At 37.0% G+C, this 21,816-nt stretch overlaps 1 protein-coding gene across 1 annotated transcript in view; it reads left to right on the plus strand.

Moving 5' to 3' along the window:
* Brinp1 (BMP/retinoic acid inducible neural specific 1) overlaps positions 1–21,816 on the plus strand; it is a 183,590-nt gene that overhangs the window by 108,724 nt on the left and 53,050 nt on the right. The window contains exons 3-5 of the mRNA XM_005352591.2: positions 1,577–1,767; positions 10,126–10,295; positions 13,526–13,631. Coding sequence (XP_005352648.1) covers positions 1,577–1,767; positions 10,126–10,295; positions 13,526–13,631 — 467 coding nt within the window. The remainder of the gene's footprint in view (positions 1–1,576; positions 1,768–10,125; positions 10,296–13,525; positions 13,632–21,816) is intronic.

Genomic DNA, 21,816 nt, shown 5'->3' on the forward strand with positions numbered 1-21,816 from the left:
AGAGAGAGAACTTTTCATTAAATGTTGGTTTTTATTATTTATCTTGCCTGACCTAATAGCCCCTTGGTTATTGTATTTATCTCTGTTTGTAACCAAGGTAGGCTAGATAAATGATCATTTCAGGCAACCTGCATCATTGGTAAAAATGGTAAGTGCTATTAGCTCAAAAATGACCTAGACCAAATCTTATTAAGCCTCTGAGTTGTGTCCTAGTTTGCATCTTTTAAATTCACTATGAATGTGCCTTTAAGGATTTACAAGTATATACAGGGGGATTTTTGTGAAGATAAAGGAATAAAACAATTCTGGTACACCGTCACTGGAAAAAAAGTAATAAAACAATATTTTACATTAATGTCCTGTAATTTCATAAGTCATTTTTACACCATCTTTCATAGACTCCTGATACCAGCAGTAGGAAATAGTGTTTGTTGAATTTTATAGATGAAGAATGATGTACAGAGAATTCAAATGTTTTGTCCATTGTTGTAGCACAGAATTTGCAGTAGATTAAACAATCCTTGCATCCTTTGTTCAGTGCTTGCCTATGTTGGTCAATTCTTCATTCAGTGAAGGGGGAGATTAATATTTTCTCCATATGGTATTCATATAATTGCTTGGTTCCTTTCAAATAGTATGACTTCTGTGAACTCCCATTAAAGCATAACATTACCATGAATTCTGGGCCTAACACTTACTTTGTGAAATGACTTGGGTGTCTGGTAGTTTTGTGCTTAGATTCTGTCCTTTGTTTCTGTACCAGCCTCCCTCGCTACCTCTCTTCCTGCTGCCCTTACATATTTTCATGCACTTGCTTCTTTCCTCCTTCAAGGTTTCTTTTAAATCCTACCTTATGATTACTGTGTGAATCTGGGATTAACTAAGAAATTTCTATTTGTTTAATGCATTAGCCATCTAGTGAGAGTGACTGGCAAATAAGTAGATGGGATTGAAGATCTAATTCATCCAGAAGGAATCAGAGATGGATAGTAATCTGCTCTTACAGAAGAAGTGTGATAATTAAAAGAATGAGATTGCCACTCTTGCTGACAATAATGCATGGAATTGCTCATCTCAATCATTTTATTACATGTGGATCATGATTATTGTTTCATTTAACTCAGTCTTTCCATTTGTTTTTTTTTTTTTTATTTTACGAAGAAACTTCGGGGCCTGTCTGTGGCTTGATTAAGTATCTTAATGATCACAGTGCTTCTCAATCAACACATGATGATTATAGTTGCATTTTTTAAAGCAAAGTGTCACATAACAAATATAAAAAGCAATTGTAGAGCTGAGGACACAGTTGTCAATGGAGAGATGAAGCTAGGAAGATCATGAGTTCAGCATCTGCCAGGACTATAGTGTGAATTCCATCCTAACTTGGGTACATGGTGAGATACAATGTGAAAAAAGGCTGAAGGAGCTGAAGGAGCTCCCACAGCACAAACTACATATAAAGTGTAACTGTAGACACTCTTTTATCTACAAGAGATACCTGCATGGGATAGATGAGTGGTCTTTGACTTATGCTACAAATGAAAGCTGAAGAATGTTGCTCATTTTTCTTGCCTAGGGAGTTTGCCCGTTGGAAGGTGAGGAATACAGCCATAGAGAGGAGAGACCTGGTCCGCCATCCAGTGCCCCTCATGCCGGAGTTCCAAAGGAGCATCCGCCTGCTTGGCAGAAGACCAACCACTCAGCAGTTCATTGAAACCATCATCAAAAAATACGGCACCCACCTGCTCATCTCTGCTACATTGGGAGGTAGGTCAGCAGCTACTGGGCCAGGATTCTATTATTTTGTGTCCAGGTTGACAGTAGGATGGGATGCTGTGAGAGTCAAGACATATTAGACTCTATTCCATTCTATATCACCCAAAACCATGCACTTCCAGAGATGCCAGTTGCCTTGGCTGCTGTGATCATGTCTGAAGAGATAATCTACATCTACATAAAGTATAATTTGCAAGTATTAACTATTGTGGAAATACAATTTATTAGGGATGCTTCATGTGATCTTTGTCATCATTCTTCTGGAATGGGTTCAAATCTCAAGAAAATTAAATGTCAGACATTTCTAGGGAATTTCTTTTGTTTAAGTCAATATTAAGGGTTGATGTTTGAGGTTAGCATTGTATAACTGGACTATCATGTGCATCTTTTGTGGGCTTGGAACAGGTTAACAGAAAAGTAGGCCAATTGCTTTGCTCTACTCAGCCTTACCCATATTCTCTTCTAGGGCAATCCATCTGTGAGAGAATGAGGAAAGGGAGTAGAATGAAACCAATGGAAAGGCAATGGGAACGATGGGAACTGGTATAAACTGGGGCATTTAGGTTATGTGTCTTGCCTGAATGCATCATTTCATATCCCTCAAGCACAAAGGTGGTTTCTTTTTCTTTTTTTTCCTCCAGTAGCTAAGTTCACAGTACTTTTTGAAAATCTTTCTGTGCACCAACACCTGTGTAGAGCTGCTGAAATGCACTTAGTTATGGACCTTGTCAGGAAAAAGAATTTAATATGTTGTTGGACAAAGCGAAGTATGATTGCAACAGGGGTCTTTTCCTTTGGGATATTCAGGGTTAGCCTCATGGGAGCAGTGGCACATTAATTCAGTGGATAGTGGCTTGATACAGGTGGCAGTGCTTTCTAGGCTAACTCTACACTATTAATTTGTGAGCATGTACATGTTCACAGCACAGCGTGTGTGCAGGTGGACATACATGTGTGTGTATGTGTATGCATGGACTCAGGAAGTCAACATAGGCTTGAGCTGCTTTCTGTTTCCTTAAATTATTGACATATGCTCTCACGTGCACCTATTTACATAGGTTCTGGGAATCCAAACTCAGATCCCCATTCTTGCACAGCAAGCACTTCGCCTGCCAAGGCATGTCCAAGGACACTTTGTATACAGCTTGATGAATGGAAAATCAGTAATTTGATAACCTGGGGGATATGGGTGATGATTTTGTCTGGAAAAAAATCATTCACAGTTAGAATTATTTTAGCCACTAATTAATGAGGATAGCTTCAGTTTAGGCTTTTTATAATGTCTGTATTTCTCAAAACTACAATTTAAATCCTAATACCTACTTCTATTTTAAAAAAATAAAATCAGGCCCTGGAGGAGTTAGAGCTAATTAGTAACACAGCTAAATCAAAAGGTTAAGGTATAAAGCCGGAATATTTTTTAAAATTGAGTATCAAGTATCACTTTAACCAACTTAGTCACCCATCAAACTACCTATCCACTCCAACAACCAACTGATCAACAATTGTCTATGTCTCTTGTTAATTAGATATTAAATTAAGTAGGACTTTCCATGTGAAATCATTATTATGAATTATACTTGATTGTAAGGTGAAAATGAGGTGATTTCTGTAGAGTGTGATCCGCAACTCCACACTTTCCTTTGGATGACTCCCAACTCTACTTCACTTGGGAGAAAGGTTGTTACAGCCAATTTGATTTTTCTATTAAAAGTTGTGCTTTTCTCTCAGTCTCTGGAAACCCCAAGTAACAAAAGACGTTTTTCCCTCTATGAAATATATTTTTAATTTCTGCGAGGCAAGGTGGTAAATTATTCACAGAGCTTTGTTGCTCTTCTGTTTTTACAACACAATGCTTTAAAATATGCAAATCATTGGATTGAAATCCGGTGTTGGACAGCAATCCCTTAGTGTTCTCTCAGGCCTCACTGTGAAGGCGCTGAGCAAGGAGGAGAAAGAGATTCACTGTTGATCAAATACTATGACTTAGAAACTGTGTAAGATCCTCCCCATGTCATCATTTCACTCATTCATTCATTCATTCATTCATTCATGCTTGGAAAAGTGTTCCTTAAGGCCTCCTACAGCACTGGGGGATGAGTTAGGAGAGAGTTGTAAAGAAAAGAACAAGATTCAGTATGAGATGGCCTAATTTGTAGTTCTGCAGCATAATATTTCATCAGTTTAGTGCCACTTCTGCAAATTATCAGCTCCCTGTGCCTCAGTTTCCTCTTCATACTGAGCCATAATAACACTTCTGCCCTAACACATACTGTGACGATCGAAAACAAATGTATGTATTAAAAGTCTCATCAAACAGTGGCACAAGACTGAAGAGAAGAAAATGTTTATCCTCCTGGCACCTAAGAAATTATTGCTGTTGCTGCAGTATCATCACTGCTATTATTTAATGGAGCTAACGAACTCGGGAATCTGTGATGGAAACCACACCCTGTCAGTCGCTAGAAACTCACTTTCCTGCCAGGGTGTCAGTCTCCCAATCTCTACTGAGGGAAGTGAAAAAATATTATTTATTATAGTTTTTTTTTCTCCCTAGGAACACTGTATTCACAGAGAATAAATGCTTTGATAAACCTTTTGAGGTGTCAAGTAAGTTCCTAAAGGCATAATTAAATAACAAAAGATGAGCTTTGAACTGTCATGTACAGGACAAGAGCATTTGCTCAGCACTTTAGGGAAATAGGAAGGACAGGGAGTGGGAGGCACACATTAGAGCTGGAGGAGGGTCCAACAACTAAGGCATTTCCACTCTTCTTTCAATTTTAATGGAAACTGTTAAATTCACAAAAACACTTGATGTGAATGATCAGATGGAGGGTAGTTTAGAGACAAATTCTGTGTCTCAAATTAGGTTATTGTAGTTTTCCTTAGTCCCTCTGGAAATCATGTTTTCGTTCATAGTAGACTGGTTATCTGTGGTATGTGCCTGATTAAGTTTGCATGCATGCTTGGAATATGTACCCACCTGTTTCAAAGGTACACAAGGATGTCTCCCAAGGCTTGACTCAAAGTGACTACCTTTTGGGTGTATCTAATAATACACAGTCGCGTATGCATACAGGTATGATAAATGCATATAGGCTTGTATGTGAACTTTTACATGTATGGACATGTATTACTGCATCCCCATCTTTTATCCATGAGGGCTTAGTCTGCTTAGACTTTTGTGTTTTCTTTCTGAGTGTACTTGGTACTCGCCATACTACACACCCAAAAACTTTCATTTGGCTGAGAAGAAGACTGATAATAAAACCACATAGTACCTAAAGAAAGGATGAGGGATGATATAACATCCTGTGTACAGTCTCCTCAGTCTGTATCACAGACTGTCTCTTCTATTGATGAAAAGGCAGAAGTACAAGCTCCCGGCTTTTTCCATCCTCTGTGTGTCTGAGTCTTGCTTTGTCCCTCTGAGGAAAGATGCTGCAGAGAGCGAAGCAACGATACTGGAGGACTAGAAGACCGAGAAAAGGCCTGTGTGGGGTGAAGAGGCAATTTGCAAAAATGCCCAAGTGGGAATGCAGCTCCAAACAGCACATTCTCTTAATATACATGAAATTAAGTCTTAATAATGCAGCAAGAAGTCCATTAACCCCTCTTGATCTAAGGTTTACTGCTGCCAGCTCTAAGTCCAGAGGGAACCGGCTTGGTTCACCTTCTGTTCCGCAGGCTCCTAAGAGAGTCTGAGCTGACATGTGGAATATTTATTTCCACTGACTCATGGCCTTAACTCCTAGAATTCACTTACCATACACTTCTCTGCCCATCTAATGATGTATCCATTTATCCAATCATCTGTCCACACATCCATCCTCTGTCCATCCATTTACCTGTCAAATGATAACTGAACATCTGTTCTCTCTTGTACCTTAGGAGAAGTATTGGGAACATTAGAAAGATGAATTGGGTGATTCACATTTCCTCTACCCACCGCCTACTGTCCCTGAATCTCAAAGTGTGATTGGATGTAAAGCAATCTCTAAACTAGAACTTTCCAAGCTTAAAGAGAATAGTAGCATCCCATACTGTCCTACAGGGACTGGGAATTCATGAGGAAATGCAAAGTTATGTATCTTGCTAGAAATTCAGTCAAGTCTAGGCTTATATTCTAGTATCCCCTTCATCTGGGAGATTTCGGTCTGGTTGCTGAGCAAGATAGGTCAATAAATAAGCATGCTGAGCTGGGATGCATCCATATTTATTCATGGATATTCTTATCAACATTTGGTAAGTACGCAATCCACATGCACATTGTGCTAAGTGGGAAAAACAAGGAACTATTAGAAGAGCTCCAATCTCACAATATTTCTGCTCTAGTGGAGAGAATAGGCTGTTACTTCAGAAGTCCCTAAAGAATGAGATAGGTACTGTGTTGCAGAAATAAAGATAATTGTGCGCATAAATGGAAAGTATTCTCAAGCCAGGTAGGGTAAGGAATGGGAGACAGAGAGACAGATTCCAAAAGTAGATAGGATAAGAACAAGAGGAATGGGTGAATATCATGCAGGATAGAAAAGTATAGTAAAGAAACATGGGTTCATTTGACAGAGCAGAATAGTCAACAGTGAGAAAAAGAGGGTTATGTTTGTCACAGCAGAGTTCTTGGCAGTGAGGCAAAGGGGTTCATTTTTTAGGTCAGCAACGTCAATATTAAGGTAACGTGAGGCTTGCTTACTTGAGGAGTGTATACACAGCGGAAGAGGCCAGGTTCTCAGGACTTGTGGCCCATGTTATCTACTGAGGTGTTACATACTGGTTTGCATTCCTGTCTATATGGCATTTTGCCTTATTCATCTGGAAAATGGAATGACCTTAAGCTGCTGTCTGCTGGAACCATTTCTCGATTATTATCGATTATTAAGTATAGAATGTAAGCCCAAGTATGAGCGCTATAAGCCATTTCAAATTCTCTCAGAGTATTAATTAGTTCAAGTCTGGCTAGTCTAGCTCTGTGTCTTTAAGCACTACTAACAAAGTAAATCACCCATTTTTTCTCATTTTTTACTTCTCCTTTTCACCAATTCTTGATAGTTCCTCTTCCTTTCCTTCCTCTTCTCTCTTTTAATGCTTTACTTTTTTTTGTTTAGAGGGTAAGCATTTTATTTTTTATGCTTTTACGAACTTCTGATCTACTGAAAGTGAGCAAACTATATGTGTAAAGTCTGTGAGTGGAACCAGTATTTATCCCTAGTATATGAATTGGATTTTTGGAGCCCATTCATTATGAAGAGATTACTTGCTCAGCCTAGTTAAATCAGGATTGAACTTGGTCCTGCCTCAAGTGATGTGAAAGATTTTATTGACTCTTCATGGAAAGCCTCAGCCTCTCTGAGGAGTGGATGCAGGGGAAGGTAGATTGGGGAGAGTGGGAGTAGGGAAGGGAGAGGGAACTGGGATTGGTTTGTAAAGTAAAAAAGAAAGGTTGGTTTAAAAAAGAAAAAAAAACATTAGAGGGTGGCAAATGCAGGGTCAGTAGTCACACCTTGACCCATCTGTGGTGGTTAGAAGTCCATGGCTCCTTTTCTTTTTTTTTTTAATTTATTTATTTATTTTTATTAAAAATTCCCGCCTCCTCCCCGCCTCCCATTTCCCTCCCCCTCTTCCCACTCCTCTCCCCCTTCCCCCACTTTTCTCCCTTCCCCCCACTCCTCTCCCCCGCCCTCTCCAGTCTGAAGAGCAGTCAGGGTTCCCTGCCCTGTGGAAACAACTGGCCTTGTGGGAGCCTAGCCTGTTTGAATGCTTTCCTTTTATATGTTTTTTTATAAAACCTCTTTCAGAGAGATGGTATTTGCTAAACAAATACTTAGCCATTGAGCTACATCCCAGACCTATCCTAACCAGTTATTCAGGGGCTATAATAAACCCGATACTCTTCTCAAGACTAAATTTTTGAAAGAAAAATAAAAAAAAGATGGAAATCCATTTAGTAATACATTTTTCTTAATTTTATTAAAGAAGAGTATTATGTCAACATGGTATTAATAAAAGAAATACTAATAAGAAGTGTTACATTTTTACACTAAATCTTTTAGTATCATTCCTTAGCACAGCTCAGTGTTTTGCCTGTTTGTCTTTGTGACACCTGTCAAAGTTCTCAAACAGGGAAATGTCCAGCACAGCCACAGGGGTTGAGCTGAATGTACACCCTAGGGTGCATTAAAAACAAATGATCTCTTCTTTTTGAACCATAGGGTGACACTGGAGGTAATTCCTAAGCGGTTATAAGGGGTGTATTTGTGTATGCCAAGATAGGACTGGCAAGAAGAACTGACATTAGAGCTGGCCTAAAAAGCTGGGTAAAACAAAAACCAAACATTTAGGAGAGGAAGAGGGCAAACTCCTCCGGAAAGCAAATTGCCTTTTCTTTCTTCAACTCAAACAGTCATCAGTATTCTTAAAACATTCCAATTGTCCTAGATACCAGGTTTGTGTCTCACAGTGTACTGTGAGCTTTTGTTCTCTAAATATTTTATTTTATTGATTATATGTAATGGTAAATACTATATCATAGGTAAACTAAAATTATCAAATCATTTTAATTAATAATAAATTGTGGTTAATTAAAGCACAATATTTGCTGGATGCCATGCAAGATCTAAGCATTTCTCTTAGTAGATTTAGTCCTCCTGTCAACCCTATGAAGTAGATATAGCTTGTATCCCTATTTTGCACATGAAGGATCTGAAGTCTAAGGGTAATAACTAGTTCCAGTTAAGGTAGGCTAGTCCTAGCATCTGGGCATATAATAACTACTATTAATCAATTAACTTACCTTTTTAATACGTATTTTTATTTTATTTTTTTTTTTTTACAAATTCTGCCATTTTGATGGACATATATGCAAATAAAATATGACCATATGTACTCCTTACTGTCCTCTCCATTTGTACTGTTTCCCCAACCTCTCTCCAACCTTTATCTCTTTGTTTGGTTTTCATTTTTTCTAGTGTTTTGCTCGTTTGTTTATTTGTTTTGAGACAAGATCTCACTATATGGCTCTGACTGGCCTGGAGCTCATTCTTCCTTTAGACTAAGAGATCCGCTTACCTCTTCCTCCTCCTGAGTGCTGTGATGAAGGCTCCTGACTTGCCTTTGTGTCTTTTTTTCCCTTCTTTCCCTACTCTCCTATCTTCCCTCCCCACTTCACTCCCAGCTTCCATACCTCTCCTCATCTTCCTTCTGTCACTTTGTCTGTAGGGTGACTGAAGATTGAATTTGGGGCTTGCTCCATGCATTATTAGAACATGATCTACCATTGAACTGAGGTCAGAGCCCAATGCTAATTGACTTTCAAGTGCTAAAATGAACTAAAGATAGTTCTCAATTCCTTTCTCACATTACCTAATTTATTCTTGCTTATAATCCCAAAGGATTTTTGTTGTGGTAGTGGTCTATTTGTTTATCTTTTCTCTTTTTCATAATTATTGGTGAGTTGGGAGGGGTAAAAATACTAATTAAGAAATGTAATCATGTTATCTCAGTGGAGAATGGAGGCAGAGTGTGGCAACCCTGTCTACTTATTGGCCACAATTAGAGATTCCTTCACAACTTCCACTGAAACAGTTAGTTAGGTATATCCAATACCATTGTAGCTTGCTAGTGTTATGAATCTTTACATTAATTTATAGGAAAACTCATGGAAGAAATTTATAAATTTATACCATCATATTTTTATCTCTGTAAGCTGCATTTCATCCACACCTTAACTCTTCTGCACATTCACCAGTCTTCTGAGAGTTCTACACCTTAACTCTTCTGCACATTCACCAGTCTTCTGAGAGTTCTCTGTCCATTCCATGTCTCCTCCTGCGTCAATCCAAGCGTTTTGCTATCCACTCTCTTTTCTCATGCCTGCTTATCTATATGTTTCAATAACCTGTCATTTGTCTGTCTAAAAAGGATTTGTTGGAGGAGAAAAATATATGGATAGAAAATAAATTATTAGAAATAGTTATAGAAGAGAAAATAAAGAATTAAATTGTATTGAGGTAACAGAAGAAACAAGGAAAGAATATCTATACCAGATTTATTATGAACTTTCATAGAATTGACAGACTTTATCAGATTAGACAATACTCTTGAGATGTATAAATAGGTTTATTTGGTAATGAACTCTGGGCTGAACCTTATTTATTGGCCATTGCTCTAATGGAATCTACAGCAGACTCTCCTTCGATCTTTTGCACTGTGTCCTTGATTTTATAGGTGAAGGTTATTTGGACATGTTGGTTGGAGATTAAGCCTGTTTTCATTATCCAAACTCTGGAACATCTCCTCCCAAACTGAAACTAGAGCAAGCTTTCTGATCTTCTTCCCTTTCCCGTTCAGGAGAGGAAGCTTTGACCATGTACATGGACAAAAGTCGCCTTGACCGGAAGTCAGGGAATGCCACTCAGAGTGTTGAAGCTTTGCATCAGCTTGCATCATCCTATTTTGTCGACCGTGATGGCACCATGAGAAGGCTCCATGAGATCCAGATATCAACTGGAGCGATCAAGGTATGGCTTGTGGGTTCACTTTGATTCTCAATTCAACAGAGCCATGATATAGACATTCCGAGAGCAGGTAACAAACAATTATTTGTTTCACATCAGTAAATGTATTTCATTTTCCCCCAACCAACCATTCTGTTGGATACTGCAAGCTGATCTCTGACAAAATGAGTGTCTTAATTAGAGTGAACCTATGTACTGACTTATTAATACGTTTTGGCCATGGCTGTTGCAGAATTATTCACAGCCCTATCAGTCTCTGTTAAATCATTGGATGTGTGTGTGTGTGTGTTTGTGTCTGTATGTGTGTATGTGTGTGCACGTGTGCGTGCGCATGTGTGTATGTGTGTGAGAGAAAGAGAAAGAGAAAGAGAAAGAGAAAGAGAAAGAGAAAGAGAAAGAGAAAGAGAAAGAGAAAGAGAAAGAGAATGGCTATCCACTCACCACTCCAACTGAAGAGACTGAGTTTAAGAGTAAATAATTTCCCCAATATCATAGAGGTAGCAAGAATAAGATTAGTGAGCCCTAATGATCAGTTTATACAGTGTTTCTGATTTTTATCCACTCTCATCACCCATTTTCTAGATTACAAAGCTGAGGTCCACAGTTTTAACCATTTTTCTCAGATATATTTGTGAGAGTATCCTAATAGGAACTAAAATGCTACTCTCTAACCTGGGAATCAGGGAACATTTTCTGTAAAATGGTGGTAGTAAATATTTCAGGTCTGAGGGCTTTGGTTGCTACTTCTCAGGTCTTTCACAATCACATAAGAACAGCCATGGATAATTCATATACAAGTATTGTGATTGTGTCCTGATAAATCTTTATTTACATAAGTGAACACTTGGGCACACTGCTCACCGAGCCATGCTGTTTTGCACCAACTCCTCCCAATAGAACATTCAGAGATGTGAGATACAGAAACTGTCTGTGTCTGTGCTGACCACAAAGTAGCCTTTAGTCACATGTGATGATCGAACACTTGACAATGTCTAGCAAGAATGGCCATTTGTAAGTTGATTCAATTTTAACTGATTCAAAGTCAAGCGGACATGTTGGTTATAGAAGCATTAAATTTAAAGTCAGTGGCTTAGTGTACAGGAAATTTAAGATTCATTTCCAGTACAGTGAGTTTAGAGATGACCTCTATAAAGAAAGTGTGGGAGGACATTCTTGAAATAAAGGATTAATTCGTCAGAGGATTTTTTTTCCTGTCCTAAATTTTCTTAAACTAGATTATGCCTGTAATTTGCTTCTATATCTTCACTCTAACTTCTGAGTAAAATGTGGTTCTTGCCTCCTATTAAGAATCCCTAAGACGTCTCCAGGGAAAAGGGACAGAGGGAAAGGTCAATTTAGACTCGGGCAACTGGCATCAGATATTGATCACTAGAAGATAAACCTTGGAGGGTAGAAGGGCATGACTGGGGATGAAGGTAGTAAGGTGAGAAATAAATCAGACTGACAAACAAACAAACAGCTTATTCGAAAAAAAAAAAACCAGCTATGTTTGGGGGATTATGCTGTTAAGGAGCTTGGCATCAGGAGACAGATCTTTATGAAGCCATCAGAGCTGGGGAGCAGCAAAGGACTGGTTTTCATTATTGCCAAATTGTTCTCTGGCCTTATATGGAGTGAAGAATTGAGATATTTAAGCGCTGTCAGGAGATAATCTTTTTCTGAGCATCCTGGAATGTGTAACCCGCCTCTTGAGGAGGGATTTCTTAGAAAAATTGCACTGAAGCCTTTCAAAGAGCCTTTTTTACACTAACCCTGGCTTCTCCACTCAATTTGGCCCTGGAAAGTTTTGCCATCTCTTAGCACTGTCTCAGGACTGAGATAACTACAATTTGCCTCACCATCAGATTTTTTGAAAGTCAGCCTAGGACCCAGACAGGATATTTATAGTAAAATAACTTAGTGATGTTAAGTCTTACTCAATAAGAAGTACTCTGTTATTTGGCACAAAAGGAAGGAATTATTTTTTTCTAAAAGTGTAATTATCATTAATTGATTGATTGTATCCTAAATACAAAGTACCTAAAAAATTATGACCCTTTGAGAATGCAAGGAGGCTCAACAAGTAAAGGTACTTACTGGTGACCTGGTGACCTGGTGACTCAAGTTTTATCCCCACTCCACATGTAAAGCTGGAAGGAGAGAACAAGCTCCCCGAAGTTGCCCTCTGGCCACTGAATTCATTCTGTGGGATGTATGGTCCCACTTGAAAAGTATGCACAATATACAGGTGCATATACATACATAATATGTACATTATCATAATACAATGATAATAACAGTTTGAATATATAATATCTTTACCTCTTTATGTAAGAGTATTGCTAACTTTACACAGAGGGAAACTGGAGACTAAGGAAGGAAAAGACACCTGAGTAGGGTTACCCTTGTGGAAAATGACAGAGAAGTTACGTCTGGCTTTCCCACAAGTGGACTTTCCCTCAAGGGAGGTTGTGCATTTAGAGTTGAGCACAAACTCTAGCACAGCTCCCAAGAATGGTGAGTAAAGGGATAAACCCTTCAATTCAAGCATATATTAAATAGATATTCCTTTTTGTTACCACCTAGAACCTTGGAAGACAAAGTCACAAAAACACAATAGAATTCAGATTTATTTTAACCCTGCAGTGTCGCTGATTGCTGTTACTGCTGAACTTTCTCTGGAAAAAGGGAGACAGTTGTACTTTTCTTGCCTGACAATAGTGCTTATGTACGTATTGGAATTTATAGAGATATTTTGTCATCAACTGGCTATTTTGAACACTCCCTGTGGCAAGCACTTAGAGTCTTCACATTTGTCCTTCAGCGTCCCTGGAAGACAATGATAGCTTGAGTTTGCTGACACTTAGAAGAGTTCCATAAGTGACTTCCTTATGCCACACAGCAAATAAATGGCCAGCTTTGAACTAATGATAGTTTTTCTGATTCTGAAACTGGGCTTTAGAACTGTATCATTGTGCGCTAATGTATTTGCTCATATAATACTTAGTGTGACCTCATGAAGTGAGAGCTGGTGGTGGATAGTGGACATTATGGACTCAATCTGTGTGTTTGTTTGATCATATTTGCTGTCCAGTCTGCTTAATCTGAGCCACACATAGTTCCAGGCCCAGTGCACACATTCTGGAGACATGTCAGGTGTGGAATCACTTGTTAGGATCTGCTATAAGCCAGTACTCCTAGCTAACACTTTTCTCACTTAATGTCCACTCTAGGTCACAGAGACACGCACTGGGCCTTTGGGCTGCAACAGCTATGACAATCTGGACTCTGTGAGTTCTGTCCTCCTGCAAAGCACGGAAAGCAAACTGCACCTTCAAGGTAGGAAAGTGTTGCAAAAGGGGCGGTGCTGGGGGTCAGCGAATGATAACTGTTCAGAGAGGATGAGGAAGATGAGGCGCATGGAGAAGAGAAAAGGGGAGGAGGGGCAGAAAACAATGAAAATTTGAAATATGGAAATCAGACGGCTGTGATGTGATACACAAGAATTTTAACATATACAGAGCTTTAAAACTCATGGTTATTAATTAGTTTTCAGATAAGAAATATGGAAGTGTGAGCTCTATCTGATTATTTTGATAAAAATGTCTGAACAGTATTATTTATAGATGCCTGAAGTCCCAGACCTACTATATATTAAAGTTTTATATCTTATCATCTATATTTCTTTCTTATTGATTTGATTTAGAGTGTGTTTTGCAGACATTTAAATCTCAAGAAAAAGAATATTTTATAGAATGTGTTATTCTCTGTAATTTCTTCCTTTATTGACTCATAATTTTAAATAAACACATACATACACACTTTTAGCAGTGTTAAAAATCAAAAATGCTCACTACTGACTGTATGTAGGATGATGTATTTGAACACAACCTTTAATACCATAACCGTTATGGGGATTTGATGTGGGAGGTCCTTCTGTCTGTCTGCTGCTTTCATTGGTTAATGAATATAGAACTGCTTTGAGCCTATCGCAGGTAGGAACAGAACTAGGCAGGGAAGACTAGATTGAATTATGGGGAAAATAATTTGATTTTTGTAAAAGTTTCTGTTCATTCAGCATATGTCAAATTTAGATTAGTAAATTTACCTTATTTATTTCAGTATGAGAGAGAAGAAGGGATTTTTAGGTAGAAAAATATATAACAGTACAGATGATTTTGTTATTATAAACAAGATATATATGTATGCATATATATATAATTTCTTTTATGTTTTGAGACTATAATACAACTACATCATTAGCCCTTCCCTTTTCTTTATATGTATTTTAAAAACTATTTAACCATCTCAATTTTCCACGTGTAAAGTAAAAGCGAACTATGTCACATCTCTAAAACATATTATTAGGCAGGTAGTGAAATGTTATTTATAAAGAATTTTCTAGAAAAAAAGGATTTGGCATTAATTAGTAACTGCAAGATTCCTCATTCAATATGACTGATCTTAACAATATAGAAGAAGAAAAGTACTTCTATAAGGAAATACTGAGATGTCAAAAGAGCGTACATTTGGAGAGTGACATCACATGCTATTTTAAGCTTCTAGTTGACTTTTCAACTTTCCTTCAATGATCACATATTAATTTTACAATCAGGAAAATATCATATGCTTTAACTTTGTGGAGACAAAATCATAACCTTCCCAAAAAGTATATGATAAAGATGATTTTGAGTGTCAGTGGGAAGAACTTGGGTTGAAGGCAGGCATAAGGCTTATTAGAGCCTAATAGTACTTTTTCAGTGTTCTGGTATCTTGACAATTCTGTGGTTCACATACTTCTTGCAGACAATAATTGAAAAATAGTGTAAGCAGGGCTTAATAGTGTCACTGGGAATCCTTAATGAATATAATTTGGAGAAACTCGTGTCAATATGATGGTTTAATGTTTAAAAAAAATTACACACACACACACACACACACATAACATCTCAGATACTTGGAAAAAATCTAAGGGAATTTACTATTCCCTTTAGTAAAGAAAATAATAGGTATGATGAGTTCATAAAAGGAAATGGCAACAAGGCATAGCCTATATGCCTTGGGTGTACTAGAATTTTCAGCATTTTAGTTCAGGTGATACCTATAGGAAATCTTTGGAATGATACTTAAGATTATAATCCAGGCAGTTGAATGCCAGTGAGTGTGCTGTCACTTGCTGTGAAAGCTGAGGGTACACAAAACTATAAATTACAATTATAATAAACTTAATAAGGGAAATCAGATGTTACTACCAAGGACAATTTTGATGTTTTCATGACTCTGAGTCTAATTAACTGTGAATACAGTAAAGCTTAAGGTTTAATAATTTTTCACCTATGCCCTCACATTTTCTTTTTCAAATTATGTATGGAACTCTATTTCCAATAACTTTCTTCCTTTTCAACACCATTCTGTATAAGATCCTGCCATCTAAAACCTGGGAATCCCATGGGTAACGTTACTAGAAAGCTGCTCTTCCTACAGGAATAAATTGTCAGCCCCTTTCTCTAGATTGATCAGAGCTCAGCTGAAGGATTAAATCCGTATGCAAGTATTTCATATTAAAAATGGTGTTGAGAAACTGAAGTGTCTGGAGAAATGCCTCAAAAGTAAGAAAGAAGGTATACTTGAAGCACAAAGGATTTGCCTGCAAATATTTGAAGCACTGACTTACAGAAAACAGTTATCTTCATTAATTTGAAAAGAATGTACCAGGCTTAATGTGGTACAAAGGAGATAGTAGTATCCTGGATTTAGCACATTGTAAAATGAACCTTTCTTCTGTTTATGGTCCCAAAGAATCGGAACCAGGATTTCACACCTATGAGATACATGTGATGTCACTGAGCAAGACACTAAGTCTCATATGGCAAGCTCAAGGCACATTCCTGCCCAAACATACAGTGTGCTACTTGCTGATGCAGTGGCTTTCTGGTAGTGAAGAATTACAAGAAGATATTTGGTAGAAATTTTGTATAAATTATATAAGCATTATTCAGTTGAGTTGGGTCATTTTAAGAAAAGGTTTTAAGTCTTTTCTAAAGGCTGATGTTGACTTATATAAAAGTGATGAATCATCAAATCTTTACTGAAATTTGGCTCAAATTCAAAATTCGACTATATATCTGAACACTGATGAGCCTAAGTCAATGTATTTACATCTGATTCTATATATCCCTATAGCTTCTATATATGTCTATATGTGTTTTATGATTAAATATGATGTTTATGTAGTATGACCTGTGAGATTATGTCACAGTATATTTATGTATGTATCTATGTATAGACATAAAGACATATGTATGCACATATAGACATACATATTATTTACAAATCATTTCAGTTGTAAGGTAAGCAATATGAGAAACAGAGATTAAGGGTAACATGGGTTCTACTTCAAGAAAACATGTATTTTTCACAGAGATGCCTAAAAACACCAGTAATAAATGTACTAGATTTTAACAGAGAAGATGTTACATGATATCAGATTATGAGTGGGGTTTTTTTGGTTTTGTTTTGATTTTCTTTTGTTTTTTTAAGATGGGGTTTCCGTGTAGCTTTGGTGCCTGTCTTGGAACTGGCTCCTGTAGACAAGGCTGGCCTCGAACTCACAGAGATCCGCCTACTTCTGCCTCCTGAGCGCTGGTATTAAAGGCATGTGCCATCATAGCCCATCAGATTGTGAGTTTGTGAAGGATTATTCCTGTGAGAAATATACACAGTATGATATCTGAAGGATAAGTAGGAAGACAGGGAGGGCATAGATGGAGAGACCAACAGAAGAGTCTTTATAAAGGAGCATTCAAGGAAATTAAAGTCTTATGAGATTAAAACAGAAAGTTCAATGGTGACAAAAACACAGTGTTTAAAAGTCTATGCAGTTTCTGTTTCATATGATGACCTGAACATACATTTAAGAGAAGGAGACATTCTGGAAAACTTTTTAAAGAAGTATTGCATGAAGAGAGCTGTATTGTGGAAGGTCATTGTTTCTCTGTATTGCCGAGAAATGGAGACGAGCAATTGGGGCCATTGAGTTCAGAAAATGAGATGGAGAAACAGACCAATTACAGAGATATTTAGGAGGCATTATGACCCAGGTTCAATAAAAAGACACTGAAGCATTTAGATAATGAGTCAATGGAATGTTGGAATGCTATGGAGAATATGAACAGATAAACATCTGTGATTCAAGGCAGTATGTATTGTAATAAGAAGAGTAAAAGTAATACATAAATTATGGGGATTTGGGGTAAAAGAGGTTGTTCATATCCTCTGTCCAGGGGAAGGAGTCTTACAAAAGATGTCAAAGGGAATCAAAGGATTTTCTTACAAGACAGAAGACTATCTCATGACATTTGAATAAGCTGTAATTCTAGAAAACCTCAATATAAAAAGAAAGACTGAAATGTGAACATATTAATGTTAAACTATTTTTATAAAGTATACTATTAATAGAGTGTAAATGTTAGCAACACATGCACGAAAAAAGTTATTATATAAAATGTGTAAAGAATGTACGTATAATAGCATATTCTAATAGGTAATTAGTCTGGCAAACAAAGGAAATGGCTAAAACACAGATGCAAATACTTCACAGACAAGAATCTCTAGGCAATGAGAATATGAAAAGATGATTGCTTACCAGGAAAATGTATATAAAAATCATTGTCTAATACCAATGCCTAACACTCTCTGTCACAAATAAAAAAGACTGACGGTATCAAGAAATAAGAACTGAAGGCATGGGCGTTTACACACATTGCTGGACAAAGCGTAAATTAATGTCAATAGTTTTGGGAAACTCTTGATGATTTGTGCTAAAAACTGCATATGTCCTTTGGCTGTGACCCAGAAATTTGAGCTCCTAGGGATGTGCCAAGAGAAATGTGTCCAAGTTCACAAAAAGTCATGAATGTTAACAGAAAATTCATTCAAAATAGCAAAAGAAAAAAATAGAAACCATTAAAATGTATGTCCACCCACAAGAAAATAAATACATTCCTATCACAAGCCTCCATATAGCAATGAGAAATAGTGTATTACTGTTTTGTGCAATGTTACACAGACCTAACGCGGAAAGAAAAAGAAACCAGATACAAAATGTATGCGTGCTATATGATTCTCTTCCTCTACTGGTCCGAAACTGTAAAAATCACATAGTTTTAAACACGCAAGAGAGAGTGGAAGCTTTAGAGAAAATAAGTGCTGCAAATGACTGAAATAGAATGAATGGGGTTCCTTGGACTACCTAGTTTTACCTGGGTGTGTTTGCTTTGAAAATCCATAGAGTTAAGCACACATTATTTATATGTATGCATTTCTATATATACATTATGCATTTATTCAACATTTATTTAATATTTCACTCCATCTTGCCACTTCTGCAAAGAGGAACTGTAAATAGAGTGGAGACACAGAACAGAGTTCAGACCAGCCACAATCAGATCACATGGACTGAGGGTAGCTGAAATGGTACTAACTAAAGTTATCATGTATTTAGTCATCTGGGGACCATACCAATGTACTTTTGTTAAAAATCATGTTTGTTTCTTGATATTTTGAATTAATATTTTTACTTACTTTATTATTTGGGGCTTTTTTTCCTCACATGGTTCTCATGAAGAAGGTAAAAATAATACCCTTATTTTGCGGTGAAAAAACTAAGTTTCATTGATTTTGCTCAATAAGGTTTTGAGTTGGAATTTTTACTTAGACTCACTGACCTCATGGCTCCTTATCAAAATAATGTAATTTTACGTTCTTCTGTCTGTCTCTTCATTCTTTTGAACAAGGCTGGGATGGGAGATACTGCAGGGGTCATTGACTTGGGAAGACTAAAGATAAAATAGACACATTAATGACCTTTCACACTATGTGATGCAACGTGAAGTGGTCAGTGAAACGGAGTACAAAGAGACTGAAATAAAAAATCAACTAGGGTTGGAATTAGATTGAAAATGAGTAGAAAGGTGATAGAGGAATCAGAGGCTATTAGTAGTCATAGCAGCAAAAACTAAACTACCAGTAAGAGGAATAATGGTATAATAATAACTTCTTATTTTGTGATTCTCGTCTCAAGAAGCCCATCACATGTTTTGCCAACATGGTGGTGTAATTTAATGTAGTTACCGTCTGGTGAAGTATAAAGATAAAATCACTCAGCCTCTGCTGCTCAATGATGTGGAAATGGAGGCAGACAGAATATTTATCTGAAAGTTGTGGACGGTGTCGAATTTTTTCTGTTTAGAAATTCAAACATGAATTTAACACTTTTAATTGAGCATCCAATATATGTCAAACACAGTTTCACCAACTGGGAAGAAAGCATTGAATGAACTGCTTCCTGTGTTGTTTTAGAGCTTATGTTCTGTGTGTGGACAAAGTGGAAACAGGCAATAACAAATATTCAAAGAATGTCTTCATCACACTCAGAGATCACATGGGAACCGTTTTTGTAGAAAGTGGGCCAGAGAAAAGGTTTCTGTTTAAATTTGGCATGGATAAACTGATAAACCATTGCAAATTTAGGGAAAGTAACTTAATCTGGTTTGATGTCTAAATGGATCATGATGGCTATTGGATAGGAAAGCTTATTCAAGATGAAATTTTGCACAAGGATAGTAATTTGGAGGCTAGTTTACCTATTAATATATGGAAAGATGGTGCCTGTGATAGTGACAAAGAAGGTAGTGAATAGTTAGAGGATTTATGGACATATTTTTTAAAAATATGTTGACAATATTTTTGGACAATATTTCTAGTTCATTTAGAAATGAACTAGAAAAAGCTTACAAAAGAGCAAAAGGAATCAAAAGTGACCTCTAAGTTCAGAATAACTCCTTATAATGATTTTGCCACTTTAAGAACATAGCAAGTCTGTATGAGGGATATTTTAAATGAGCTTTGAGGAATTAAAGTTGAACTTAAAGTTGACTTATTTATTAAATAAACAAATGAAGATGGACAGTGGGTATTTGGAATGTCAGAGAGGGAAGTTAAGGTATCAATTAATCTAAAAAGACTGAAATTGTACAAGGTTGTACTGTGAGAAAATATAACTATAAAAAAGGAATACAATTATTATTGAGTTACAGAAAATTTAACATACATAGGTTGGGATGGATGTTTAGATATGATGATGAGGAAGGAGAAAAAAAGAAGAGTAGGAGAAGAAGCAACAATGTAAGGGAAAAAGTGAGCTGGGTGGAATACTCAGGGAGAAGAGCTTGCTTTTGAAGTACAAGGACTTGAGTTCAATCTCAAGAAGCTATATATAAGCAAAATGATTGATGCGATTTCACAAGCTTGTGGGGAGGGGAACACAAGAGGAAATCTGAGGTTTACTCAGCCTTTTAATCTAGTGCAGTGTATTAGACAAATTCCAGAATATTGAGAGACCTTATCTAGGAAGAAACAAACAAAATTGGGTGACGAGACCCAAATGCATTTAGTTGTGTGCATCATGTACAAACACACAGACATTTATACACACACACACACACATGAGAGAGAGAGAGAGAGACAGAGACAGAGACAGAGAGATAGACAGAGAGAGAAAGAGAAAGTAGTAGCTATTCAGGAAGGCAGGAATCAGAGAGTTCAGTATCACAAAGCCAAGTAAGGAATGCTTTTGACAAATGGTTCAGTGGGAAACTGTGCAAGGTTGAGGACCTGAACTATGTAGGAACATGCATAAACAGATATCCAGAACAGATTGACCAGCCTGTCTAGCTGAAAGAGTAAACTCCAAGTTAAATAAGTGTCTAAAAATATAAGATGCTAATGGGATTAAGAAATACATCCTACCTTCAAATTCAGGCCTCCATATGTGCCTGTGTGGTCAAACATGCCTGTACACAGATGCATACACTTAAACACAAACAGTAAATGAGTATGTTTTTGTTTTAAACACAGACAATGTTGAAATGTATAAAATAATGCTAGTATAAAACAGAAGAGAACTGGAAAATGAATATTGGATGGAGCAAAAGAAAGTATATGTAATCTTAAGGAGAAAGGCTTCCTTGCATTTACTTAGTGAGAGTCTGAGTATGATAAATTTTCATGCAAATTACAAAGGACTGTTGCATTTAGCCCTGGAGTATTCTGCACTATGGTTTCAAGTGATTTTTTTTATCCTTTAACGCAGAATCAACAAAACCTTTATTTGGCTATGAGGATCATTCTGTACATGGGGAAAGATTGATGCTCTAGGCATTAGCAAGTGATTGCAGGATCAAAGTTGAGCATTTAAGAGTAACTGGCATTTTGTGTGTAACTGAAATCATCTAACATAGATAGATGATGCTGTCCACTCTGAATTGAGGAAAAGGAGAAAATGGGTTCCTGTGTGGGAGAATGTATAAATGTGAAATGGTAAACGTTTTTGCTGAACTTCTTGATTACTCTTCATAGGATTTAAGTTGCTTGATTTCAGATTGTATCATCTCTGTAATTGGATTGCTGCTTAAAACTGATGGTTTGTCAGTTTAGTTGGCAAGGTGTTCTTTTCATAGTGTAC

This window comes from Microtus ochrogaster, chromosome 10, assembly GCF_000317375.1.
Source record: "Microtus ochrogaster isolate Prairie Vole_2 chromosome 10, MicOch1.0, whole genome shotgun sequence".
NCBI classification, from domain to species: domain Eukaryota; kingdom Metazoa; phylum Chordata; class Mammalia; order Rodentia; family Cricetidae; genus Microtus; species Microtus ochrogaster.